We start from the raw sequence: 21,084 nt of genomic DNA, 5'->3' as shown, positions 1-21,084 counted from the left end.
TAGAAAAAAAGAGAATCCTGAGATGATTTTCCTTTAAGGGAAGGAACAGGAAAAGACACTGCCTTTCTCTTACCCTTTACTATTCTACAGAACAAGTAATAAACTTAGGGCTCAAAACAGTGAATAACAAATATCAAGAGAAATTTAGGTATCCAAACTTTCCAGTGGTGTGGTTCTATGATGTTCTCACTCTCATGCCTACTTTGCAAGAGAGAGATCCTCTTGCAGGACACTTTCTAGTCTTTCCCAGTGTGAGTCTCTCCAAATTCTTCACTCTGTGCATGATCGGTGATCTGAGAGGCCATTCTTGTCGTTCACTAGACCTTGGCTTGAGGATTACCACTGCACTGACCGCACCACATCAGTACACCTAAAAGAGGTCAAGCCAACTTTTAAAGCAGACCATACCGATCCAGTGTGTCCTTCCCGTTTCCACTCCTGTATGGTTTCTGTCGACCGCTAGGGCTATGTTCTGTGAAAGTCAAGAATCTTGACTTGGTAACGGTAAGATTTTTATATTCCCTTCCATGGGAAAACAGAGAAGAGAAGGAGTCTGTCTAACACCAGATCTCAACTCTTAGACTAGCAGAGATTTTTTTCTCCTCCTTCTTAGCCTGCTGTTTTGTAAAGTGGTATCTTGTTTTTAAAGTAACAAGTCCATCTTCTCCCTGGTGATACTACTACTGCTGGGGCAGAAACTCAGTTTTAAGACTAAGGAGAAGAGAAAATACAAGACTGGGAAAAGGGTGATACTTCTCTACACCCCAACTAATATTAAAATCTTATAGATAAAATTCTAAGGCCTTATGGTCCTTCCAATCTCATCATTCTGTGCCATTGTCCGTTATACAGTAAATTCTGCCAAGTTTACCACTAAATCTGACCAATAAAACAATCATCTTTCCTCTGCATAACTTGTTACAATACTACATGTTATTAGTTGTAGTCCTAAGTACATAATGCTCCACTTTCTCACCTGCCTTTCACTTTGGATGTTTTTGCTCCTTTAGCTGAAGCTGTTAGGAGCCACCTGAGTCTGATTTTATGAGACTGAGAAATGGATGAAAACCCCTGTGCACTCCTTCATTCACAACTGTCTGTTTGTTGATTTGAAACAAGCCTGCACATAAGTTTCCAAACACGTTAGCAACAAATAGCAGGCTATTTCTTTCACTTGTAATCTCCAGGGCTGCTATTCACTCTACTTGGCGCTGAGTCCAAGTAACACTCTCCATCCTTCTTGCTCAAGAGGCACTCGCTTCTCCACCTCCATCTTCTCTCATATCACATCGCATGGCCCTAAGGCCCCATCCTCTGCATTTGCAACCAAGTAACCCCTCAACCTTCATGTGTTAGCTTTTGATGAGGCCTAGCCCTGTCACAAAGAAACTTGGAAAAATACAGCTTTCCAGTTGCCTCATTTTTTAAAAAGAGCTTAATCTGTAATTGGCACTGGGTCTGAAAAATGATTACTTGAAATAGCTATTGGTTTGGAACTGTCGATAGGACAAAGACCTTTTTGATACCATTAATACTTTCCAGCTTGACAACGTTATTCAGTTACTAGCTTTCCGGCTGGGGTCTGTCAGCTGCTGTTGTGCTTGGACTACAGCATTAGATTTAAGCAGACAAAATATGCCCTGTACTAAGAGGAAACAACACATTTCAAAACTAGACTCTGGCTTGAATTATATTTCCAAGCAAAGAAGAAAGCTGGGCAGGTTGCTTGGTTATTGCTGGGCCACGTTAGAGATGACACATGTCCACTTACCCCCCGATCAAGTTGAGGGACTGGAGAGGACAAAGTTCATGCCTGTCATTTTACTCTGCTGCTGTCTGAACAGCCCAGTGGAGCCTTAGTTTTCTCTAAAGTCAGAATTTAGCTCTTGAAAGACAGATATGGAAAGAAGACTGGGCTGTGCTGCCTTCCTGACCCCTTTTTTTTCTCGTTTTTAATTGTGGGGAAGTTTCCAGAAGCTACAGCAACATTCATCCTCAGTTCTGATCCTCCCTCCATTCATCAGAAATTGCAAAACTGGTGCAGTAACCTTTTGTCTGCTTTAAAAGCACCTGCTTTTAAAACCCTTGGGTGGAAGGTCATCTTCAGTCTGCATTTATTTTCTACCCTGGTAACTTGACGCAATAAAGTGGAACAAAGGGTTGTATCTCTGTCTAGTGCTAGGATCAGCACTAACACTTGCTACGTGGTTTATATCCAGCCACTATATTATTCCACACAATTCCTGTAAATTTATACCAGAAGTCACAAGACCAGCTCAATGACAATCCACACAATTTAAAAAATGATACTAAAATGCCCAACATTTTCATTAACAGTGCCAGTTTCTCCCAGCATATATAGAAACAAACATCAAATTCAAGAAGATATAAGCGATAAAGAGGAGCTACCTGAGGGTCAGGTGTTTTGCAGTTCTTCTCAAACACTCCCTAACAAAGCTAATTTTCATGGCTGACTGTGGTGCAAGTAGATCACATACTTTTTCTTTGGGAGCTATTTCATTTGACTGCAATTCTACAGTGCACTGCAGGTAATGCTCCTGACCTGGCAGCCCTGGGAATCAAGTAAGGAGAGCTAGTGAAATTTCTATCAAAATATGCCAGCCTAAACCACCTCTTGACACTTTGATCAACTGTCACCAACATACAGGCAGATTTTGCTTGCCAGGTTGGAACTTATGCCATCTCACCTGGCGTCTTTAAAACCTGAACCTTGCACAAACGCACCCTTCAAATCTATCAGCCAGATGAATGTGTCTCATATCGGGGTCTGAATACTTGAGTAAATTAAGGTACATTTTGTTTCTAAACCAATCCAAAAACCAAGAGGATATTAAAACTACTAGGACTATGCAAATAAAAAGTTGCTCAGCAGTGCAGTGATGGACATTATACCAGATCCTTAAACAAAGTCATCGTTCCTCTAAAACTTATATGCTGTAGGTTTGGAAAACAAAGTTCTTTTTTTTTTTTGAGAAAATGAAATTACATTATGTTACCCTAGATTTCTTCTCAAGATTCTTCAATATATCTCACATGATTTCGAAGATTTACATTGACAGGGGGATAAACTAATAACTCTGCTCCTATCAGTGGAAAGAACAACTTTTGAAAGCAGCGTAAGCACCTGTCACAATAAACTGAACAGAATCAAACTCCATTTCATTTTGGCAAAAGCAAGCAGTTTTGAGGTTAAATAGTGGAATGTAGTCGGGGGCGGGGGGGGGGGGGAAGGCATTTTAAAAACGACTGATTTTCTCCCACCTCTGTCATATCTGTAAAGCTCCGTTTCTTTCTAGTTCTCGCGACAGAAAAGCTCCCGGAGTCAATAAGTCATTCACCTTCCTTTGCTGCCTATTTGTCTTCCGCTTGTCCGGAGCTGCCCTCTGCTGATTATTTTCTGAACTACACATTTAAAAAAGCAACTCTATTGAAAAGGAGAGAAATGTGTATGGAAGTGGACCATCAGCTGTGTGATCCTGCGGAGGGTTTGTACCCCGCCCCTCTGCAGCAGCCCAGAGAAGGCACCGGTCTGTTCAGTAAATTGAATTAAGTGGCTTGGCTTGGGTCTCGGCAGTCCTTTCCCAGGGCAACTGTACCACTCTGTTCCGAGAAATGTTCCCTTTCAGTGTTTTGAATAATCTTCTGTAGTGCGAACGTACATGCTGTTCCACACTAGCTACGCAGAAATAATTCATGTTGCCTGTGAAGCCCAAATCGAGCAGTTTAGAAAGCATCATAGCTCTGATTCTCCTCCTGAGGAGCTAGTTGGTTAAACTCCTTTTGTATTAGTTTTAACCCTTTTTGTCATTAGTGCAGAACGTCACCTTTGCACTGAATTTGATTCCAAACATATTAATGTACTGGAATACGCTAAACCACAGACCCCTTCCTAAAATTCTTCTCCTTTTTTATCCCTTCCCCTTCCTCACAAGAACTTCTTTCTTCAAAGGATATTTCAGGCCTCATTTTTTTCTGTTTTCCCTCCCAAAATTTTTCTTCTCTCACCTTTTTATCCTATTTTCTTCACTCCTTTCTCTTTCCTCATCTCTCTCAGTCTCAGGATTCCCTCCTTTCCTGTTTAGGGTTTGTAGATTTTAAAGCCAGAGACTACTGTGATGACTGAGTCTGCACCATAGGACTTCCTTGAATGAATTGCTTGAATCATTGGTATCTTTAACAAACAAAACTTGATTATGTTGATCTAATCTCAGCATCCTGCCACTGTGTTGTATCTTAGCTAGGCGAAGAAGAAGCCTTCTTCCAGCAACTTTTCCGTGTGTAGGCACTAAAGTAAACTGTGACTGCCCTTCTGCTTCTTAGAGAACTTCACTTGCATACTTCCCCTTGCATTTCCCAGTATCCTCAGAGAATGGCTTCTTGACCTCAACACTTCAAATATCCCTCAGCACTCCTCTTTCCTCAGCTTTTAAGCTCTTTATGTGCCACGTATGACCGCCAGGTGAATTTTTCTCCTCAACGTTGTGGATTTCTTCTGATCTGGGGCCTTGTCCTGTGGAAGGCACGTTCACTAAGATTGCTAATAAACGATGAGGTGGTGCTTTTTCTCCCTGATTCTCTTTGCCACATGTTGGCCTGTGAATCACAATCTCTTTCCTATGGCACTCACAACCACACTGAGTACAAATCAGAGCTCTTTTCTTCCATATTCCTGAGAGTATGGAATATTCGTCTAACAAACTAACTTAGATAAAAGCTCTGTTTGAGCCTTTATCATCCCTTGTCTTTGTGAAATCCTCTCTTTCTGGCTTTCACCCTATTTATCTTGCATACTCATTTAAAATACAACCACTCAGATCATCCTTCTCACCTATTGGTTTCAGCCCTTTATCAGGCCTCTATTTTTGAGCCCTCCCTGCTCATCTTCACTCATTGAGCTTATTGAGATGAAAGGATAAAAGGAGGCAACCACTAGAGCTTTACATGCATAGGTAGTATATTTAAAATACTTTTGAGAATAACAGGACTGAAATCAATACGTTTTTATTAACAAAGTAGGGGAAAATGGGACACCCAAAACCTCTTCCAGTTTTGCAATTCCTTTTGGAAATTAAAAAGAACATACAGCACAGGCAATAGCTGGAATTTCTGAGGTTATGTTGCAGATCACTTGGTAAAAGCTCTTAAGGTCAGCAACAGTTCAAATACAACTTCTTGCTTAGCCTTAAGAAAAGGAGGAAACCTCAGGGAAGGGTTTAGAAATTTGAAAAGAGAAGCAACAATTTTACACTGCTTTTCTCTTTTCATTGTTAAAATACCTGTTCATGTGACCATGTCCGTTCTGAGCCATCCTTCACACAAATGTCTAGCCTCAGCTCAGTCCCTGTGGCTCCATGTTTACTGTCCACACAGAGATTGGCTGCCACGTTTCGAATCTGCAAAACCAAGCAGCAACATTTCACATTAAACCAGGCTGCAGAATACAGCTTCTGACATTAAGGAGTTAGGAATTTTGCTCTCTCTTATTTTAGACAGAAACTGAAGGTCTTGAGACTCACCATAAGTTTTTTAAAACTGGTGGGACTTTTTACATGGCAGACAGCCATGTCCCGGAGTGAGCTTTTTTTTTTTGAACCAGCTATAGAAGCAGCAAAGTTTGAAATATTCTGCTTAACAAATGGAGTGTAGCTCCATAAGAAATACTTTCATGCAAAGAAACTAAGAGAAGAAAATCTGAAAAGTTCACATTTTAGTTTGATTGCTTATTTTCTCCTATCAGAAAACGTGAGATCAAGTGTATTACGAGGAAATGATTTCTGTTTGAGTTCCTCTCAGACCTGAGAGCAATATTTATCAAAAGGCAGGCACACCCTCTTCTAATACTTGTTTCTAATTCAACATGAAAATACTGTTGCAGATAAGGTCACAGACCAGTGTTTCATGCATGGAAAAAAATTTAAAAAGTTCTTAACACGTTAGTACTGAAACTGTGCTCACCCACGGAGGTTCTGTATGCTGTCTGTATGCCTTCTGAGCAACCTGCACTGGAGCCCCTTCTCAAAAGGGAAGTCTCATGTTTGAGACTGAAGCAACTGAGTCATAATTAATCTGTGACTATCAGTCATACCATTTATGTACCACCACTGCATACGCTGCTCTCTATATATTTTTGGAAGAATGGACTGAAAAGGAGTGGTGTGGCAAGTGCTGGTAAAAAGAGGAAAATGCCAAATTTATTTTGCTATTCTATGCGTCTCCTTGAATACCTTAATTGAGCTGTTTACAAATCCTTTAGACGCCTGTAGAATGAAGAGGATTCCTTAAAATTTTCTGTCAGCAAGATACACACAAACTGAGCAATCAAAGCACAGGTACCTGCATGGAGACGTGCACAAATTCTATATGTGAAATATATACAAAACGGGGAGACATTTTGACGTTCTGGCAACTATTTTGATCTTTATTTAAACAAAAAATAAAGGCCAAATGCTGAATGGAGCTACAGTCAAAGTGGCATTTGTAATTCTCCATGGAAAATTTTCTAGAAGTCACCATGGTTGCCAGATTAGACAAATGTAAACACTGCCACACTTAAACACTGTATACCTCACCAAAAAAAAAAAAGGATGAAAGACTTCTCAGTATAGCACAAAACATGCAAAAAGGGGGCAATCCTCATGTTTGTAAAGCACTTGGGAGAGCTACTGTGCTCTTTTTTGAAGCTGGAGGATAGGAATCAAGTCTATACATCATGCTCTAAGAAAGAGACAGATGGGAGAGCAACAGGAACTGGATAAAATTAAAAAAAAAATCACCTCCAGGAAAGGTGTTAGGAAGTGTATTTTTTTAGCCTGCAAAAGAGCAGATTGGGCAAATGGTGTGATTACGAATTTGAGCAATTGGCTCCAAGAACCTTTGAGCCTTCATTACGGCTCAGAGGAGTGTTCTTCTAAAACATCTACTAAAACATAGTATTTCATATGCATAACCAGATGCAGAAACCCAGCACTGAGGACAAGGAGTCATGTTAACTGAAAAAGGGATAACAGGTAATCAGTTCTCAACAACCCTGCCTTCGTTTTTATATCATCCAGCAAAAAGACAGGAAAAAATGAGGGGAATAGATTTTAATTTTATATTTTTGAAGTCTTATGTTAAAAATCTACTCCAAGTAGCATTCGTTTAAAGAGTGTTCAATCACTTCTCAGTGCACTTAAATTTTCATGTACGAAGATTACTGACCTAATGCAAAATTAAATGCTACTTCATTATCAGTCTCTTTAGTTCTGTTCTCAGAGCGTATGAACTAAAACAGAGATGCTAATAATTACCATTAATATTTGGGGTATATTTATATGACCTATAATTGTAAAGTGACCATGAATACACTTCCACTGAATGCTTTATGACATTAAGGGGCTTTCAAAATTTTGTCTAGATGGCATTGCTGTATCCTGTTCTTACTCTTTTGGGCTATGCAGTATATTTATCCTATGCACAGCTGGAAAAGATTTTAACTGAAGTTATGCTTAGTTTCTTCATTGCTGAAATCTGTCTCCTGTATTCTTTATTTCCTCTGCTCTTCTCTCTGCTCCTGAAAGGTTTCCTCAAGTTCATTTTTTCTCTGGTTTGTTGCAGCTTAGGTGTTAGCTCATCCTTTTTTTGTCTTCATTCTTCATTTCAGCTGCAGAAGGGTTGTGGTTTTTCGCTTTCTCTTTTTTTTTTTTTTTTCTTTTTTGTCATACAGGCATTTCAGTCAAGTTTGTGCTTTTGTTCTCTGGCATTTCTGTGTGGCCTTGGCAGTCACTAGAAATTGAACTGAGCCATCAAGCTGTTGCCAGAACCACAGGGAATGTTCTGCTGAACACCAGCACCACATTGCCTCTAAATTCCCTAAGATCCTTTCATGCAAGAAGGAAGGAAAGCAGGAGCACAGCAAGGAGAGGGTTTATTTTGTCTTCCATCAACACGCATTTGAACTTCTTTGTCTCCAATCAAATGGCACAATGGATTTCTAATTTTTAGGTTATGAGTTACAGCTAGCAAAGAAAAAGCTAGAACTTCTAATACACCCACATTTCCAACATTTGTATTTGTGCAATTGTGGAGATTGGAGACAAGCAGGAGAAAGATTTTATCATATATGCAGGTAGGGCATAGAGCTGCTAAACACAGAGCTTGTTTATTCATACTGAAATGTTATCATGTGTACACACAGATAAGTGTGTGGGAAAAGCATGTATTTAAGGAGTTTGTGTGGACTAACAGGGATGATTAAAGGTGATCTGAAAGGCTGTTTTAGAAGTAAACATACCCTGAGAAAAGCATGGGACACTCTATATGCATGTCATTATGCACATTCAGTTCCTAAAATGCCAACCTAATGCACCTGGGACGCAGATACTAAGACTATGGGCCCTATAATCCCTATAGAGAGCTGATGAGGTGTAAAAGCACAGAGAATATAGATGCAAGGTTTATTTTCTTGCTCTTCTATACTGGAGATGTTAGAGCAAGGACATTTAGGCTCTTTTCAGTGCTGCACCTAAACCTAGGAAAAAGGAAAGTTAACTCAGTGAGATTTCTGCTGTTGTAATATCCGACTTCTGTGCTTTAAACAAGGCAGCAAACCATAAGAAAAAAATCATTGAGCAAGCTTAAATACAGTAATCTTTGGGTTTTACCAAAACCAGTTAACACATGTTAAAACTACAAATTACTTTCTCTAATTTTAGTCAGCCAGTGTTAAAAAGACTTTTTGGTAGAGTAGGTGAGGCCTTAGGAAAGAGGGAGCTCAGTTCATGTAAGTGCTCTGCCATGCAAGCGCTCTCCTTAAACTACCGCTAACACTACTGAGTGGAGCTGGCTGACTCTGCAAATGAGGAATGCAACACCTAGTGGAGGACAGCATCATTTTCAACCACTGCTCCAGAAAAACACAATACAGATAGAAAAATATTTATATCTGTTGATATTTGGGGGGGGTCGTACTTGTTGAGTTTTGTTTTGCAAGGAAACATACCAGAGCTTTAGACATTATGACGTATTAGGGGTTTCTTAACTCCTCTCTCTTTCTTCCTTCTGCTATCTCCCACCTTTCCACCCCATCCTGATATGGATATTTCTCTTCACTACATCAAGGTACCTCTGCCAGCTCCTCTCCTCATTCACCACTTCCTTCCTCTTTCACTTATGTCTGAGCTTCTCCCCAACTTCCACAGCCCTCAGGCATACACTTTGGTTCCAGTATCCATTTTTTTGGCTTGTCCTTCCACACTAGGTTGATGTTAAAAGCCTTCTAGAGCTAAATAGACATACTGCATTCATCAGCAACCCAGCTGAGGCATAACTCAACGAGTTCCATAGTCTCCATAGCTTCAGAGGAAATCTGAAGATAAACCTTGCAGTACATTCTAAGCATCAACCAAGCCTGTTGATGTACGTATTGCCAGAAGGAAGTAAAATAGGAAAGTGGAGCTGTACTTACAGACTAATCTACTAAAAACAAACAAACAAAGAAACAAACAAACAGCGGTTCCCAACCAGTGTTTACACACTGCAGAATAGATTGTCTTCCAGATAACTTGACCTTAGGCTAAATTAATGCTGGAGTTTTGTAAAAAGCTACCAGTAACATGATTGAATCTGCTCCCCGTGGGAGACACAGGTATGAACAGTTTGCTCCTTATTCCCTTAAAAACTCAGTATTTGTCATTAGTACCTAGGCAAATTGGAAAGCAATGGATATATTGATTACCACTGTAATCTTCTTGTCAGAAAAAACAAAAGTCTTTTGAATAAAAAAGGGTTAGTGGCCACTGATACAACCTGCCAGGATGAATTTTAGGACCATTTTGACAGAACTGTGTAATGACACACATATATGCTCCATATTGGAAGGAAAAGATAAATAAAATAACCCCCCAACTCCACTCTCTTAAAAGCCAAGTGAATTTTCTCCCATCTTTTAAGGGAATCTATTTTAGCCTGAAAAAGAAATGATGGAGGGAAATCAAAACTTCCCTGGCTCCAGTGGCTATACTGAACAATTTGGGTCTTCAATAATTCTATTCCTAAACTAACATCCCTCACAGGCTCTGCGGAAATGAGGCTCTGCTTCTAGTTCTTGCAATATTCACAAGATGAACAGGTGGTGTCCTGACTCCAGCAGCGCCTGCCCTGCCCTGCCCTGCCTGCAGGGGAGCTGTGAGGTCACTCAGCCACACTAACTTACGCTGTCCTGGTGAGCTGGAGAGGGAGAGGACTCCTGGGGTCCTGGGAGCTGTACTGCATGCATATCTCTGCACAAAATCATCTGGGCCAAAATTAAAAATAGGGAAGTGTGGCAATCTAAAGATAACCTTATGTTCAATATAGTTGTCTGTTCCAATGATGCACGCAAAGATGGTGCCGTGACTCTCCTTATGGTGCCCAGCGCAAGACAGCAACCTGAGAGGCACCTGAGGTCTACCAATTTATATAATGCTCTCCACACACTGTGATTTAGCGCCCCAAATAAGAAGGTGGCTGTAGCTTTTAGAGGACATTAGCAACATTTGCTTATGTTTTCTTCTGTTATTTGAGCAGCAGTTAAAGCGAGTTTTACTATGCTGCTTCGTAAAACAATATATTCTTAGATAACCATCAAGCCATCAAAGTCTATGGATCAAATATGGAAAAATGAGCCACCTTTCCTATCAACTGCTACATACTAATTTTTAAAGCATTCATTCTTTGTGTGAACCATAAAAAGTGGAAGTTAAGTCAAGCGCTGCCAGATACCAGACACTGAAGAAACAAGGGACTGCTATTAAGCATCATATTGATGCTGATGAAAGAATTGGGATAGCACAGAAGTAGGGCAGCACTCAGTTTGCACAGGCTGGGGAATAGCTGGTTATATCGCTTTTGTACAATATACATGCAACATTTGGTGTGCTCAGATTGATTCATTAAGGGTATGAGGGTGACACTTAAGAAAGTAATCAAAAGAGAAGTTAGTGAGTTCTTATGTTTTGATCCTTTTTCAAACGTGCCATTTGATTTAACTTCAGAATATTTCATGTGTGACATTTGCATGTCACTGCTCTAAAACGCTTCAATACAATCCATGAGTTCTGGGTTCTGGACTGAGGAAGGAGTATTTTCAGGTCCAATCACTTAGCATGGCTGCAGTGACAGAGAGGCTTGCTGAACAGTAACTAATCAAAGAAAAAGTTCCTGTAACAAGAAAGTAAGCTAAACTCTAAATATTTCCCTTTTGACTCAGGAAAATAAATTATTTTTTCATATGACCTTGACTATAGGACTGATGAAGCCTAAAATAAATTACAATAGCTGGCATGATATGACTGATTTCTTGTAAAATGTGTTTTCACAGATATTGCTGGAGGCTGTGATATCAGTGCTACCTAAACACATTGGACCGCAACTTGCAGATTCACAAGTACTTCCTAAGAAAACATCCTCTGTCCAAATCTCACCTAATCCAGCCGTTTTAACTTCCTTCAACAGGATTTCAAATACGTATTACAAATACATTACTGTGTCTTTAAAAGAGATAGTTGTTATTCTTTTTCAACTGGTAACATACTTTCCAACATATGTGGGGGGATAAGAACAAAAACTAACTGAAATTTTCCATGTTTCCCATGTTGGGAGAGGAAACTGTACAGCAATCTCACTCAGACACAGAAATTACAGCTTCACTAACCTTTATCTGTCTGCATTCAGCATTACATTGTCTCACTGCACCTATTTCAGACGTTAAAAGGCAGAGCAGAATACTAAGGAAATGTACTGCTTGCCAGCTACAAAGGACAAAAGGCACAAACAAGCACAGGAGATAAGGCCATGTCTACTATACTGAAGAAGATTGGGTTTTGTTTTTCAGATTTGCTTCCTCTCCACCAGGAATAGACTTTGTCAGGAAATTTAAAAGACAGTTTTCAAGTAAATGTGTTTGCAAAAAGAAAGGAGTTTTGAATAGACTGTTTATGAGATGCCTGCTCTTACACCACACACTTTTCCTAGCTCTAGGTATCAAGATACTGCAGCCAAAGATTTTCTGAGCACCCTCATTGTTTATTCTTTCTCAGACTGGCATGGGCAAGCAGACGCAAAGGCTTTCCAAGTGTAAGCAGAGAAGGTACTAAATGACACCCAGTTTTGGCACAGACTTGATGGGTATAGTCAGCAAGGTTTCTAGGGCTGCTCGATTCTTATAAAGCAATAACACACAGTCTGTTTTCCTCTTTCAGCTTCTAATTATGACAGCCATTGACCTTCAAGTTTGATCAAGTTCTTTGCAAGTGCCAACAAATTAATTAAAGCTTCACAGGAATGTGAGAGTCTCAGGAAAAAATAGAGCAGGAAGACTGAAATGTCTCATTATTTCAGAGAGAATAAATTTTAAAGGAAACGGAAAGCCAGTGGTATTCGCTTCCTTCCTAAGGACTCAATAGGTCCTTTTAATGTACAAATTAGATGCCGCTACTATGACCTATGATTTACTTTTAAAAAGTCTTACTTTTATGCAGAGAGTGTATTAACATTTTTATGAAAATAAAAATTATGAAAATAATTAATATCTGAATCTCAATCTTATTCACTTAAACCTTGGTAAGGATTGTCCAGTTGGCCAGAGAAGTTACGTATCTCATGATCAGAGCCCTGCAAGGATGGACATGAATGTGTGCAGGAGATGATGAAAGGAGGATCACAGCAGCAGTCACACAGCCCTGACCCAGCCTGACTTCTGCTGATAAATTTGTGTTACCTGCTAGCATAAATTAATTCCCATAAAGCATAGGCAGCAGCATTAAAGGTATAAGAAACATTAACAGCAAAGGAAATTCACCATTGCCAAGGAGTAGCGTACAGCAAGGCACATATATGTTGAAGTTCCTTTGAACTTCTATAGCTGGTAGCTTGCAAAGAGAAATCAAGGACTGCTACACCAGGAGGTTACTTTTAAAATCTGGCAAAGAGGTAATTTGCTTTTTCTAAGAAGTTCTGGAGAACAGTAAAGGTATCACACAGTGTCTAGAGATCCCCTGCATGGACCATCCATAACTACTAGGGATATGCAGAGGTCTGAGGGGTCTTACCAAAAGTTTTGGTTAAAGTTTCAACTTCATTCTTTGTTTTCAGACATGAAAGCTAATTGTCTGAGAGCTCCAAGAACGTCTTCCACAAAATTAGAGAAGGGCAGAACTGGCAGTACAGCTATTCCTAGGGTTTTTTTAAAAGCAGCATAATACACCGATAAAGTAAAGATTTCTTTATACATCTTAATGAATATAGAGGAAAAAGCCCTCCACCACCTGAGGAGTTTTCCAGCAGGCTATGTGCTGACCCCAAGCTCTTAAATTAGACTCCAAGATATGCTTCCCTTTCCCTGCCCTTCTCTCCCCTGTCCCCCAAAAGAGAAATTACATTCGACTGCTGATGGTACTCAGCCATGACAGCACCTACCAAACACAGACTACCAAACACTTTTTTAAAGAAAAGTAGCCAGATTCTGCTTGCCATACTTGCATGTCTGAGCAAAACTGACCCAACCTAACACCACTTACCCATGCGCTAGCTAGTAGCATTCCTGAATTGTACTTGTAAGAACAGAAGGAGATTATATAATTTGATATCCAAAAAAGATGTGTTGACTTTAGGTCTCCTTTTTGTTAATGAGAGTCTCAGTATTTAAAATCATCTTGTAACATGCAAAAATTGCTGATATATACTCTTCTCTGTGTTCTTATCCTCATTTGTGCCTGCATCGTATGGCCTGTACACACAAAATTGTAATGAATTATAAGAGGGACAGCATTAATCCTAAGACAAGGCAGTTTCTTATTTTAATGGCTGTTCCTGGGATTGTTCCAATCACTATGAACTCCCTTAATAACACTATTTGCCAGAGGATCCAAATCTAATTTCGTAATTTTAATTTCCTGTAATGTAAAATGTTAGACCCATTTACACTTGATCAAATTTGTATATTCCTCACCTCCCCCCAGGCAGCAGGTGGAGGCTCCACAGGAGGGTAATATTTGGGGACATCCCAAGCCACTGCAGCCATGAACCACTTGAAATCTTTGCATTTAAGGTGCTTGCGAAGTTCCTTCTGGGCAGAGATATCACCAGTTGAGAGATGCCTGTACTCGGGCCGTCGCTGGTAAATGTATTCTGCAAACTCATCCATCCACGTCTCTGCCACGCGCTTCAGGTTCTGTGCAGCAGAAAAAAGCAATCATTAATTTTTTCATGCTTTGACTGAATGATATTTCTAATATGGGGAACCAAAAAAAATCTCAGTAGTCCACACAACTTGTCAGCTTAGCTGACTGGGGACTCTGGTACTTGAATTAAACGTAAACCCTTTTGCTGTCGAGTCAGGAGCATGACAGAATTAGACCAATGATTTTGTGCAGTTTGTGGTGTTTTTAGTTTTAGCTTAGGTTTTAGTACTTTGATGCATTTGGTAAGTGGACGTTTAATTAATCAGATACAATACAGTTTTGGATAATTATTTCAGCTAAAATATTACTGTGATGTTACCAGGTTTCTTTGTTGGCTTGTTTTTAATTAGTTGTTAGACTAGTATTTTCCACATGTTTTTGATTCATTTGAATTTTGAGGTTGGAGGTTTGGGTTTGGCTTTTAACCTTCAAACGCTGTACACAACCTCACTTTCTTAACATGTACTTTTTTGGGGCTCCCAAGATGTCCTTGATCTTTCAGCAGCCACATCCACAAAGACTGTCTTGGTAGAAGTTTTTGATTTTTCCCCTGTAGCTAACCACAACTAACCAGACATTATTAACATATTCAGCACACGAGAGGAATTCTGACATATCACCATGTATACGCACTGCAGATGCCGGCAACTAATAATACTGTGAAAAACTTGCACAGCATGATAAACTAAAGCTTATAAACTGCGCAACCAAGCCATTATGTTTCTTCCCAAGGCTGTCAAATCAGAAAATATAAAGGTGGTCAGAAGAGGGTGAACTTGTCTCTTGTTCTCCAGTGATGAAAACTTGACCATATGAGAATTCTGCTAAAATAAAAATTACTAAAATCAAAGTCTTGTGACCTTTTCTAGACGCTTTCACATTTCATTCTCCCTTGGCCCCAGCCTCTCTTTTCTAGGTTTGCTATACCCAGTTCAGCCTCTCCAGCTATGCTAATACAGCAGACAGAGAGTTTAGCAAGAACTGTCCATGGGATACTAGAGATTTATGCATACATTTCTAAAGCTAGAATCTCATTGTCTTTCTGGGTGAGCTTTCTTCTACGTTGCACAAAAAGAACTATAAAACTATTTCTTTATAAACTCTCAAAATCAAGAATTTAGAGTAAGGACCTTGAGTGTTCATAGACTTGCAGCATTCAAAATCACTACTTAGAGTTCCTCAGAAATGATTCTGTGCTATAGTCTTGCTCTCTTTCCCAAACTTGTATGGATTTATTTGAAACTTTTAATATTTTTATTGATTTATAACAACAAGAAGAAGATTGACCTTATTATTACTCTTCTTTCTATAAATTCAAGAGATCGTTAGATCTAGATACCTTTAGATAATAATAGATTGTACTGTTGTATTATAGTTTATTGCATCTAAAATAAAAGACTATTATGACTAAATGCTGTCGATGCCTATGCTGTAGTTTTTCAATTGTAAACTATAGAAAAACACTGGTAAGTATACACTACCACCGTTACAGTGCTGAATAAACACTACAGCATATTAAGTAATCTGCTTTCCTGCAGATACTGTAAGACAGTCTTCTGTCTGCTGAACATCTTATTTTCCTTCCTGTTCTTTATGCATCTTTACATGACTTTTTGACTAACGCTGGATGTTGAATAGAAATTTTCTTTCAGCTGCTCACAGTGATACCTATGTCCTTTCCTGCTATTTCAGAACTTACTAACGTGCAAGAGCAGTTCAAATTATTCCTTCTGATGTGTTTCATTTTGCATTTGAAAGGCATCTGAATTTCAGCTGCCATCACACTGCTCATTCACCTAGCTTTTTACATTTCTGAACCTTCTCCAGTCCTGGCTATCCTGCCTTCTTCAAGTTCATTCCTTGTTCCCTTCTCAGTTTTCTCTAGGAATATCTTAGACACCTGTGCTAGAAGAGAGGTCTGGTTTTCTTGAGGCTAGCCCTCTCACATGATAACATCAGACAATTCACACCCAAAGTTTTGGGTAAGAGATTATAAATACATGTAAGGGGGCAAGCAGTCATGAGCTTGCTCTGCCCCATTCCATGGCTGGTTTTGCACTAGGTTTGGACTGGAAGCTTAGTGTGGTAGCAAGTCTGTGCTAACCAAAGCATAGTATGGCTATACAATTCTGAAGTGGAGCTGACCTGAGGCAGAGCAATTCATAGGACAGGCATGGCAACTTGTTGCTTTCTGCATTCATCCTAAACACATATCTAAGACTATTTCTGATCCATGAATCCCCGTTCTGGCTTATATCTCACATAAAATTTATTTTGTTGTCATTTAATGAGAAACAGAATTATTAATTTGCCTATGTAAGAATTTACTCAAATTACAATTAATTAACTTAATTTACAAAATTATAAAGTAAAAAGATGTTTAAGTAAGAATCCTAGATGGATGAGAGCCAAGAGATGTATTTTATTGTTGTTTATAGTCGTGCAGTCTAAATAAATAGAAGGCAAGCTTTTCTGTATTTTTCTTTGCTTTTAAAATTCCTCCTGCAACTTGATTCACACAAATTTATATGCAGATGTTGTAGTTGAGTTCAGGCTTAGTCTATTATGCACTTCTCCAGCTGCCCAATAACCTCTTATCCCACCAAAAAGGCAACATCTCAGTGGATGACATTGAGACACTAGAGGATTCTTATTGTTTGGTTTGTAAAAACAAGGTCATCAAGTTTTGTAATATTCTTTTTATAGAACACTAACTGCAAAACGTTGAGATTTGCTCTGTAATAAGCTAGAGGACAATATCCATCTGATTATCAGCAACATAAGGTAATGTTTCTTCTTAAAACATTCTCTGCATATAAGTAAGCATGATTCTTACTCTGATTTGCTTTCAAGATTCATTTGAAAATTCCTTTCCTGACTTTTATTAATCTGCACAAACTAAATGTCTCTGAACTAATAAGGCTTATCTGAAAACAAAGACAGCAAGATACAGAACAAATGAAATACATTCAGCCGACACTGCAAGATATATTACTACGCACTTTGTCTCTGTGAAGCAAATACATTAAAATCTGCAAGGACAAAGCAAGCACAATAAAAACACAACACTTATGTCTCCATTCCAAAATGACTTACGCCTCACATAAGGTTGACCTTTGTTGTAATTCCATGAAAACCTAAATTACTTTACCTCATTTGAAATTTGAATTCAAGAAAAAGGGAACAGGGTAGGACAAAGAAAACCAGACCAGATTCAGGAACAACATCCACATGGTAATCTCTCCTTACCCTTTAATGCAAAAATACCCTGACAAGTGAAAATATTATGTGATGAGACTTTGTATGTGAGGCCAAAATATGATTTAAGTGCATTAAATCAGGAAGCCAAAATCATGAACACAGGTGTAATCTTTCTGGCATATTTTCCACTCATATATATTGTACATCTCATCTATTATAATGAAAATACAGTTTATCTAATAGTAATCACTTTATCTAACACTGCTATTTTCACACTAAGAAATCACACAGTAAAAAGAAATCGCACAGTAGAAGCAGATTAAAATAATTTCCTCAGGAAAAAAAATTATAAGTAACTCCAGCAAAGACTTCCCTCATCAATATTAAGATTAGACTCTGCTAGAGTTTTCCCTTTAGTTATCTGGCTATCTAAAAAAAAATGCATTCCTCCTTAGATTATTACAACTGAATAAAATAGAAATCCAATATAAATACTTCATATTGTTCCATGTGGTCATTAGTTCAAAATTCTCATTCGTCAGTCAAAAGCTCTTTGTTTTCCAATGAGTCCTCTATCACCGTTTTCCTGTGGAAACCCTTCAAAACATTGCATTTACAAAAAAAAGTACAATCCTCCCCCACCATTCCCCAAGTACCAGCCAAAAAGCGTTAACCAAATTTATTTAAAACTTTGTTCCCCAGTTCTTTCAAAACCATTCTCTCCATCATATGCTAAAAATCTTCCAAAGCCTTGTTACATCTCTTAAAGAGCCTATATATGTTTAGTATATGTTTATATTGCCACCGTAAGCCAAACCTATGTGATGCAGCCCTTTGGATTTTAACAGTTTCCCTTTTAAAAATACAGACTCTTGACTGGCTAGCTCTAAACCTCCAACCTGTTTATGAACGTGACCGTAAGAAACTCTATCACAGATTAGCAGGAAGCTCCTTCTGAAGTTGTCTGTTACAAGTGAGCACTCAGCTTCCACGCATTTTAATCTAAATGAGGTTTGTTGACCTAAGTTATTGTGGTTTTATTATCCTTATTATCGCTACACAGGCTGATACATTGCCTTAATAATTAGCACACTTCCTTTTAGCATAATCATGTTCAGACCAATAGCGAAAAACTTCAAATTGCAATTAATCCTTACACTTGAATTGACTACAGTCAGATAGAGTTGCTTTCCGGAAAGCTAATCAGTTGCAACCTTGCACAGTAAAAAAACTGCAAACATCTCATACATTACTATTTAGAATATGCTTACTTAGCATGTTCCTGGAGCAAAAGTGCATGCTTTCCAAGAGCAATGAGCTCCAGTAAGTTGCAGATCTCAGTTCTGTGGCTGTTTATCATGAAAAGTAGCTTGGCATTATGTGAAGAACCTCCTAGAAATGTAACTCTTCTCTGCCATCTATGTCAGTGAGATTCTGGTCTTTTACTCACCTTATCACCAGCAATAAGAGGGACACAATGTAAATGAAAGAACTCATCTCTGAACACTTTAAGGCCTACTAACTGGGTCACTTACGGTAATGTAAGAAATGTAATTGCAAGCCCTTTACAGGTCTCCTGGAACTGCCCTTCCCACAGTCTGGGTGAATGTTCTATGTTGTGGAGAACGGAGGACTGCCATTTCCTCTCTGCCTGAGCCTTACCCGAGGTTAGATAAAATCTGAGCAGGTCAACTTGTTAAGCCCCGTAAGTGAGATACGCATGAGAATGAACATCTACCAGCAGGGTCAAATGGTAAAATAGGTTCTAAGAAGTCTGACTCTGTTAGGACTTTGCCATGTATGTGCATATACTGCTGCAGACACTCAGAGATCAAAGGAGTTTATGAGATTATGTGGCATTTTGTGAATGTCTTGCAGCCTCATTTAAGCACTCCAGTCTCCCACTGAAGCTAATCTACAAAGAATTTAGAATAAACAAAATAAGAGTCGTATTTCAATTTTTTGGATTTCTGTCTCTATTGCTCTCTGTATAATCTTCCAAAGTAGACTCCTTTAAGTGCCAGTTTCTCAAATGGCACCAAATATCCTTATCAATGAGAATAAATCAGTTTTGGGGTGCCTTTAGGGTAGATCACACTGGCTCAAACTCTTTTACTTCAGTCTGAGCGCCTCATCTAAATGCATACAAAAAGTCAAAATGAAATACATGTCTTTGCACTGTAGGTGAAAAGCTGCTGTAACTTGGCTCAGTTGTCAGACTAATCCTCATTGCAAAGTTACAGATATCCACAACATAAAGCTAGACTTTTACTAGAAAAAGGAAAAATAGAAAGAAAAACTAAATAGGAGATATTAAATGAAGAACAATTCAATATTAATGAGTTGAATGAACTCATATACATGAATTGACATACAATGCAAGTAAGTCATAGGGATATTAGAAGGACATCCGAGGAGTTTCTCAGGACCTATCCATGACAGACCAATGATAACTCGTTCTCTCTTCTTGCCATATTCAATGACAATTTCTGGATGAGGAAGAACAAAATCCAATGATGTTTCAGTATATTCATATTTTTGTATGTAAGGCTGTGACTGCTGTCATCAAGAAGCTGTGAGATGCATGCAAAAGTGATGGCAACCCGAGTAAGATTGACTCACCAGCTGTATCAACTGCCTTGTGTATGCATTCTCAATTTAATTAAGTTTTGTGACACTGTTACAACTTTAAGAGGATCTCTGGAAATCCTTTTGGATGAGTTTGCTTTAAGTTTGTTTGAACTCACACAGTTAAGACTATCATTTTGTTTTGTGCTTCATTCAGCAACATTCCTAGCAAGACATGCAATTAAAATGCCACAAACATCTTCCCTAGAAATATCTGGACTTCAATAAAAGAGTTAAAATCCACTCAACTTTTTCTCAGCTGGAGAAAAAGAGAGATAAATGAGGACTTCTTCACTTGCTATTTTTTCACAGACCATTTTGTCCCTTTCACTTTCTTCAGTGAGTAGGGAAGATTCATCTCTTTGATCAAGTAACTGTCCCTCTTTTTAAAGTGTGTTTAGTGAGATCATCTGCCATTTTCGGGAGACATGCTATTATTCAAACAAGCCCATTGAGAGGAAGGCCACGGGAATGGAAAAATGGACTAAGACAGCGACATGTAAAAGGACAGATTCATAAATATTCCCTCTACGCAAGGTTTAACTAGACTGGTCCCTAACAGGAAGAGAGTAGTTCCCTGTTTTAGAAATGTAGCTGGTGCACTAGCTAGGAATGATAACATGTATAGGAGAGATACCTAGCTATATACTATTGCACATTGTAAACTTGCATAATTCCATCCCTTCCATCATTTCCAACTGTTATTCCAGATGCAGTAGTTAAATTACCATAAAAATGTAATGTCTATTTTCAGTTTCTCCAAATGCTATAATTTTTTTTAACCCAGTGGCACTAAAGCGGTTCAACAGCTTTATTATTTGTTTCACTTAATCTGCATGACCTGTTCTTTCCCCTTTTGTACCTATCTCACTCTTTGCATCAAGAAAACCCTAACCCAAATTCACAGATTTGGTCAACATTAAACTACTAGAGGAACATTTGGATCCTGCAACAAGTTCCTGTTGCCAGATATTCAATCTGAATATTCTCCAGGAAGCTGGATGCCATCAGCAGACACACACCTAGCCGGTGTAAT

At 38.7% G+C, this 21,084-nt stretch overlaps 1 protein-coding gene across 10 annotated transcripts in view; it reads right to left on the bottom strand.

The window, feature by feature from the left end:
* The window catches only part of GALNTL6 (polypeptide N-acetylgalactosaminyltransferase like 6), a 506,336-nt gene that overhangs the window by 16,931 nt on the left and 468,321 nt on the right, over positions 1-21,084 (bottom strand). For 8 of the 10 annotated variants that reach the window (XM_068942492.1, XM_068942494.1, XM_068942495.1 and 5 more), the window contains 2 exons: positions 13,988-14,209; positions 5,298-5,414 (listed from right to left, as the gene is read on the bottom strand). In XM_068942492.1, the coding sequence (XP_068798593.1) occupies positions 5,298-5,414; positions 13,988-14,209 (339 nt within the window). The remainder of the gene's footprint in view (positions 1-5,297; positions 5,415-13,987; positions 14,210-21,084) is intronic. The other 2 variants (XM_068942498.1, XM_068942496.1) reach the window with 1 other exon arrangement.

The sequence above is a fragment of the Struthio camelus genome, chromosome 4 (genome assembly GCF_040807025.1).
Source record: "Struthio camelus isolate bStrCam1 chromosome 4, bStrCam1.hap1, whole genome shotgun sequence".
NCBI classification, from domain to species: domain Eukaryota; kingdom Metazoa; phylum Chordata; class Aves; order Struthioniformes; family Struthionidae; genus Struthio; species Struthio camelus.
This window is presented reverse-complemented; position numbering and strand designations above follow the sequence as displayed.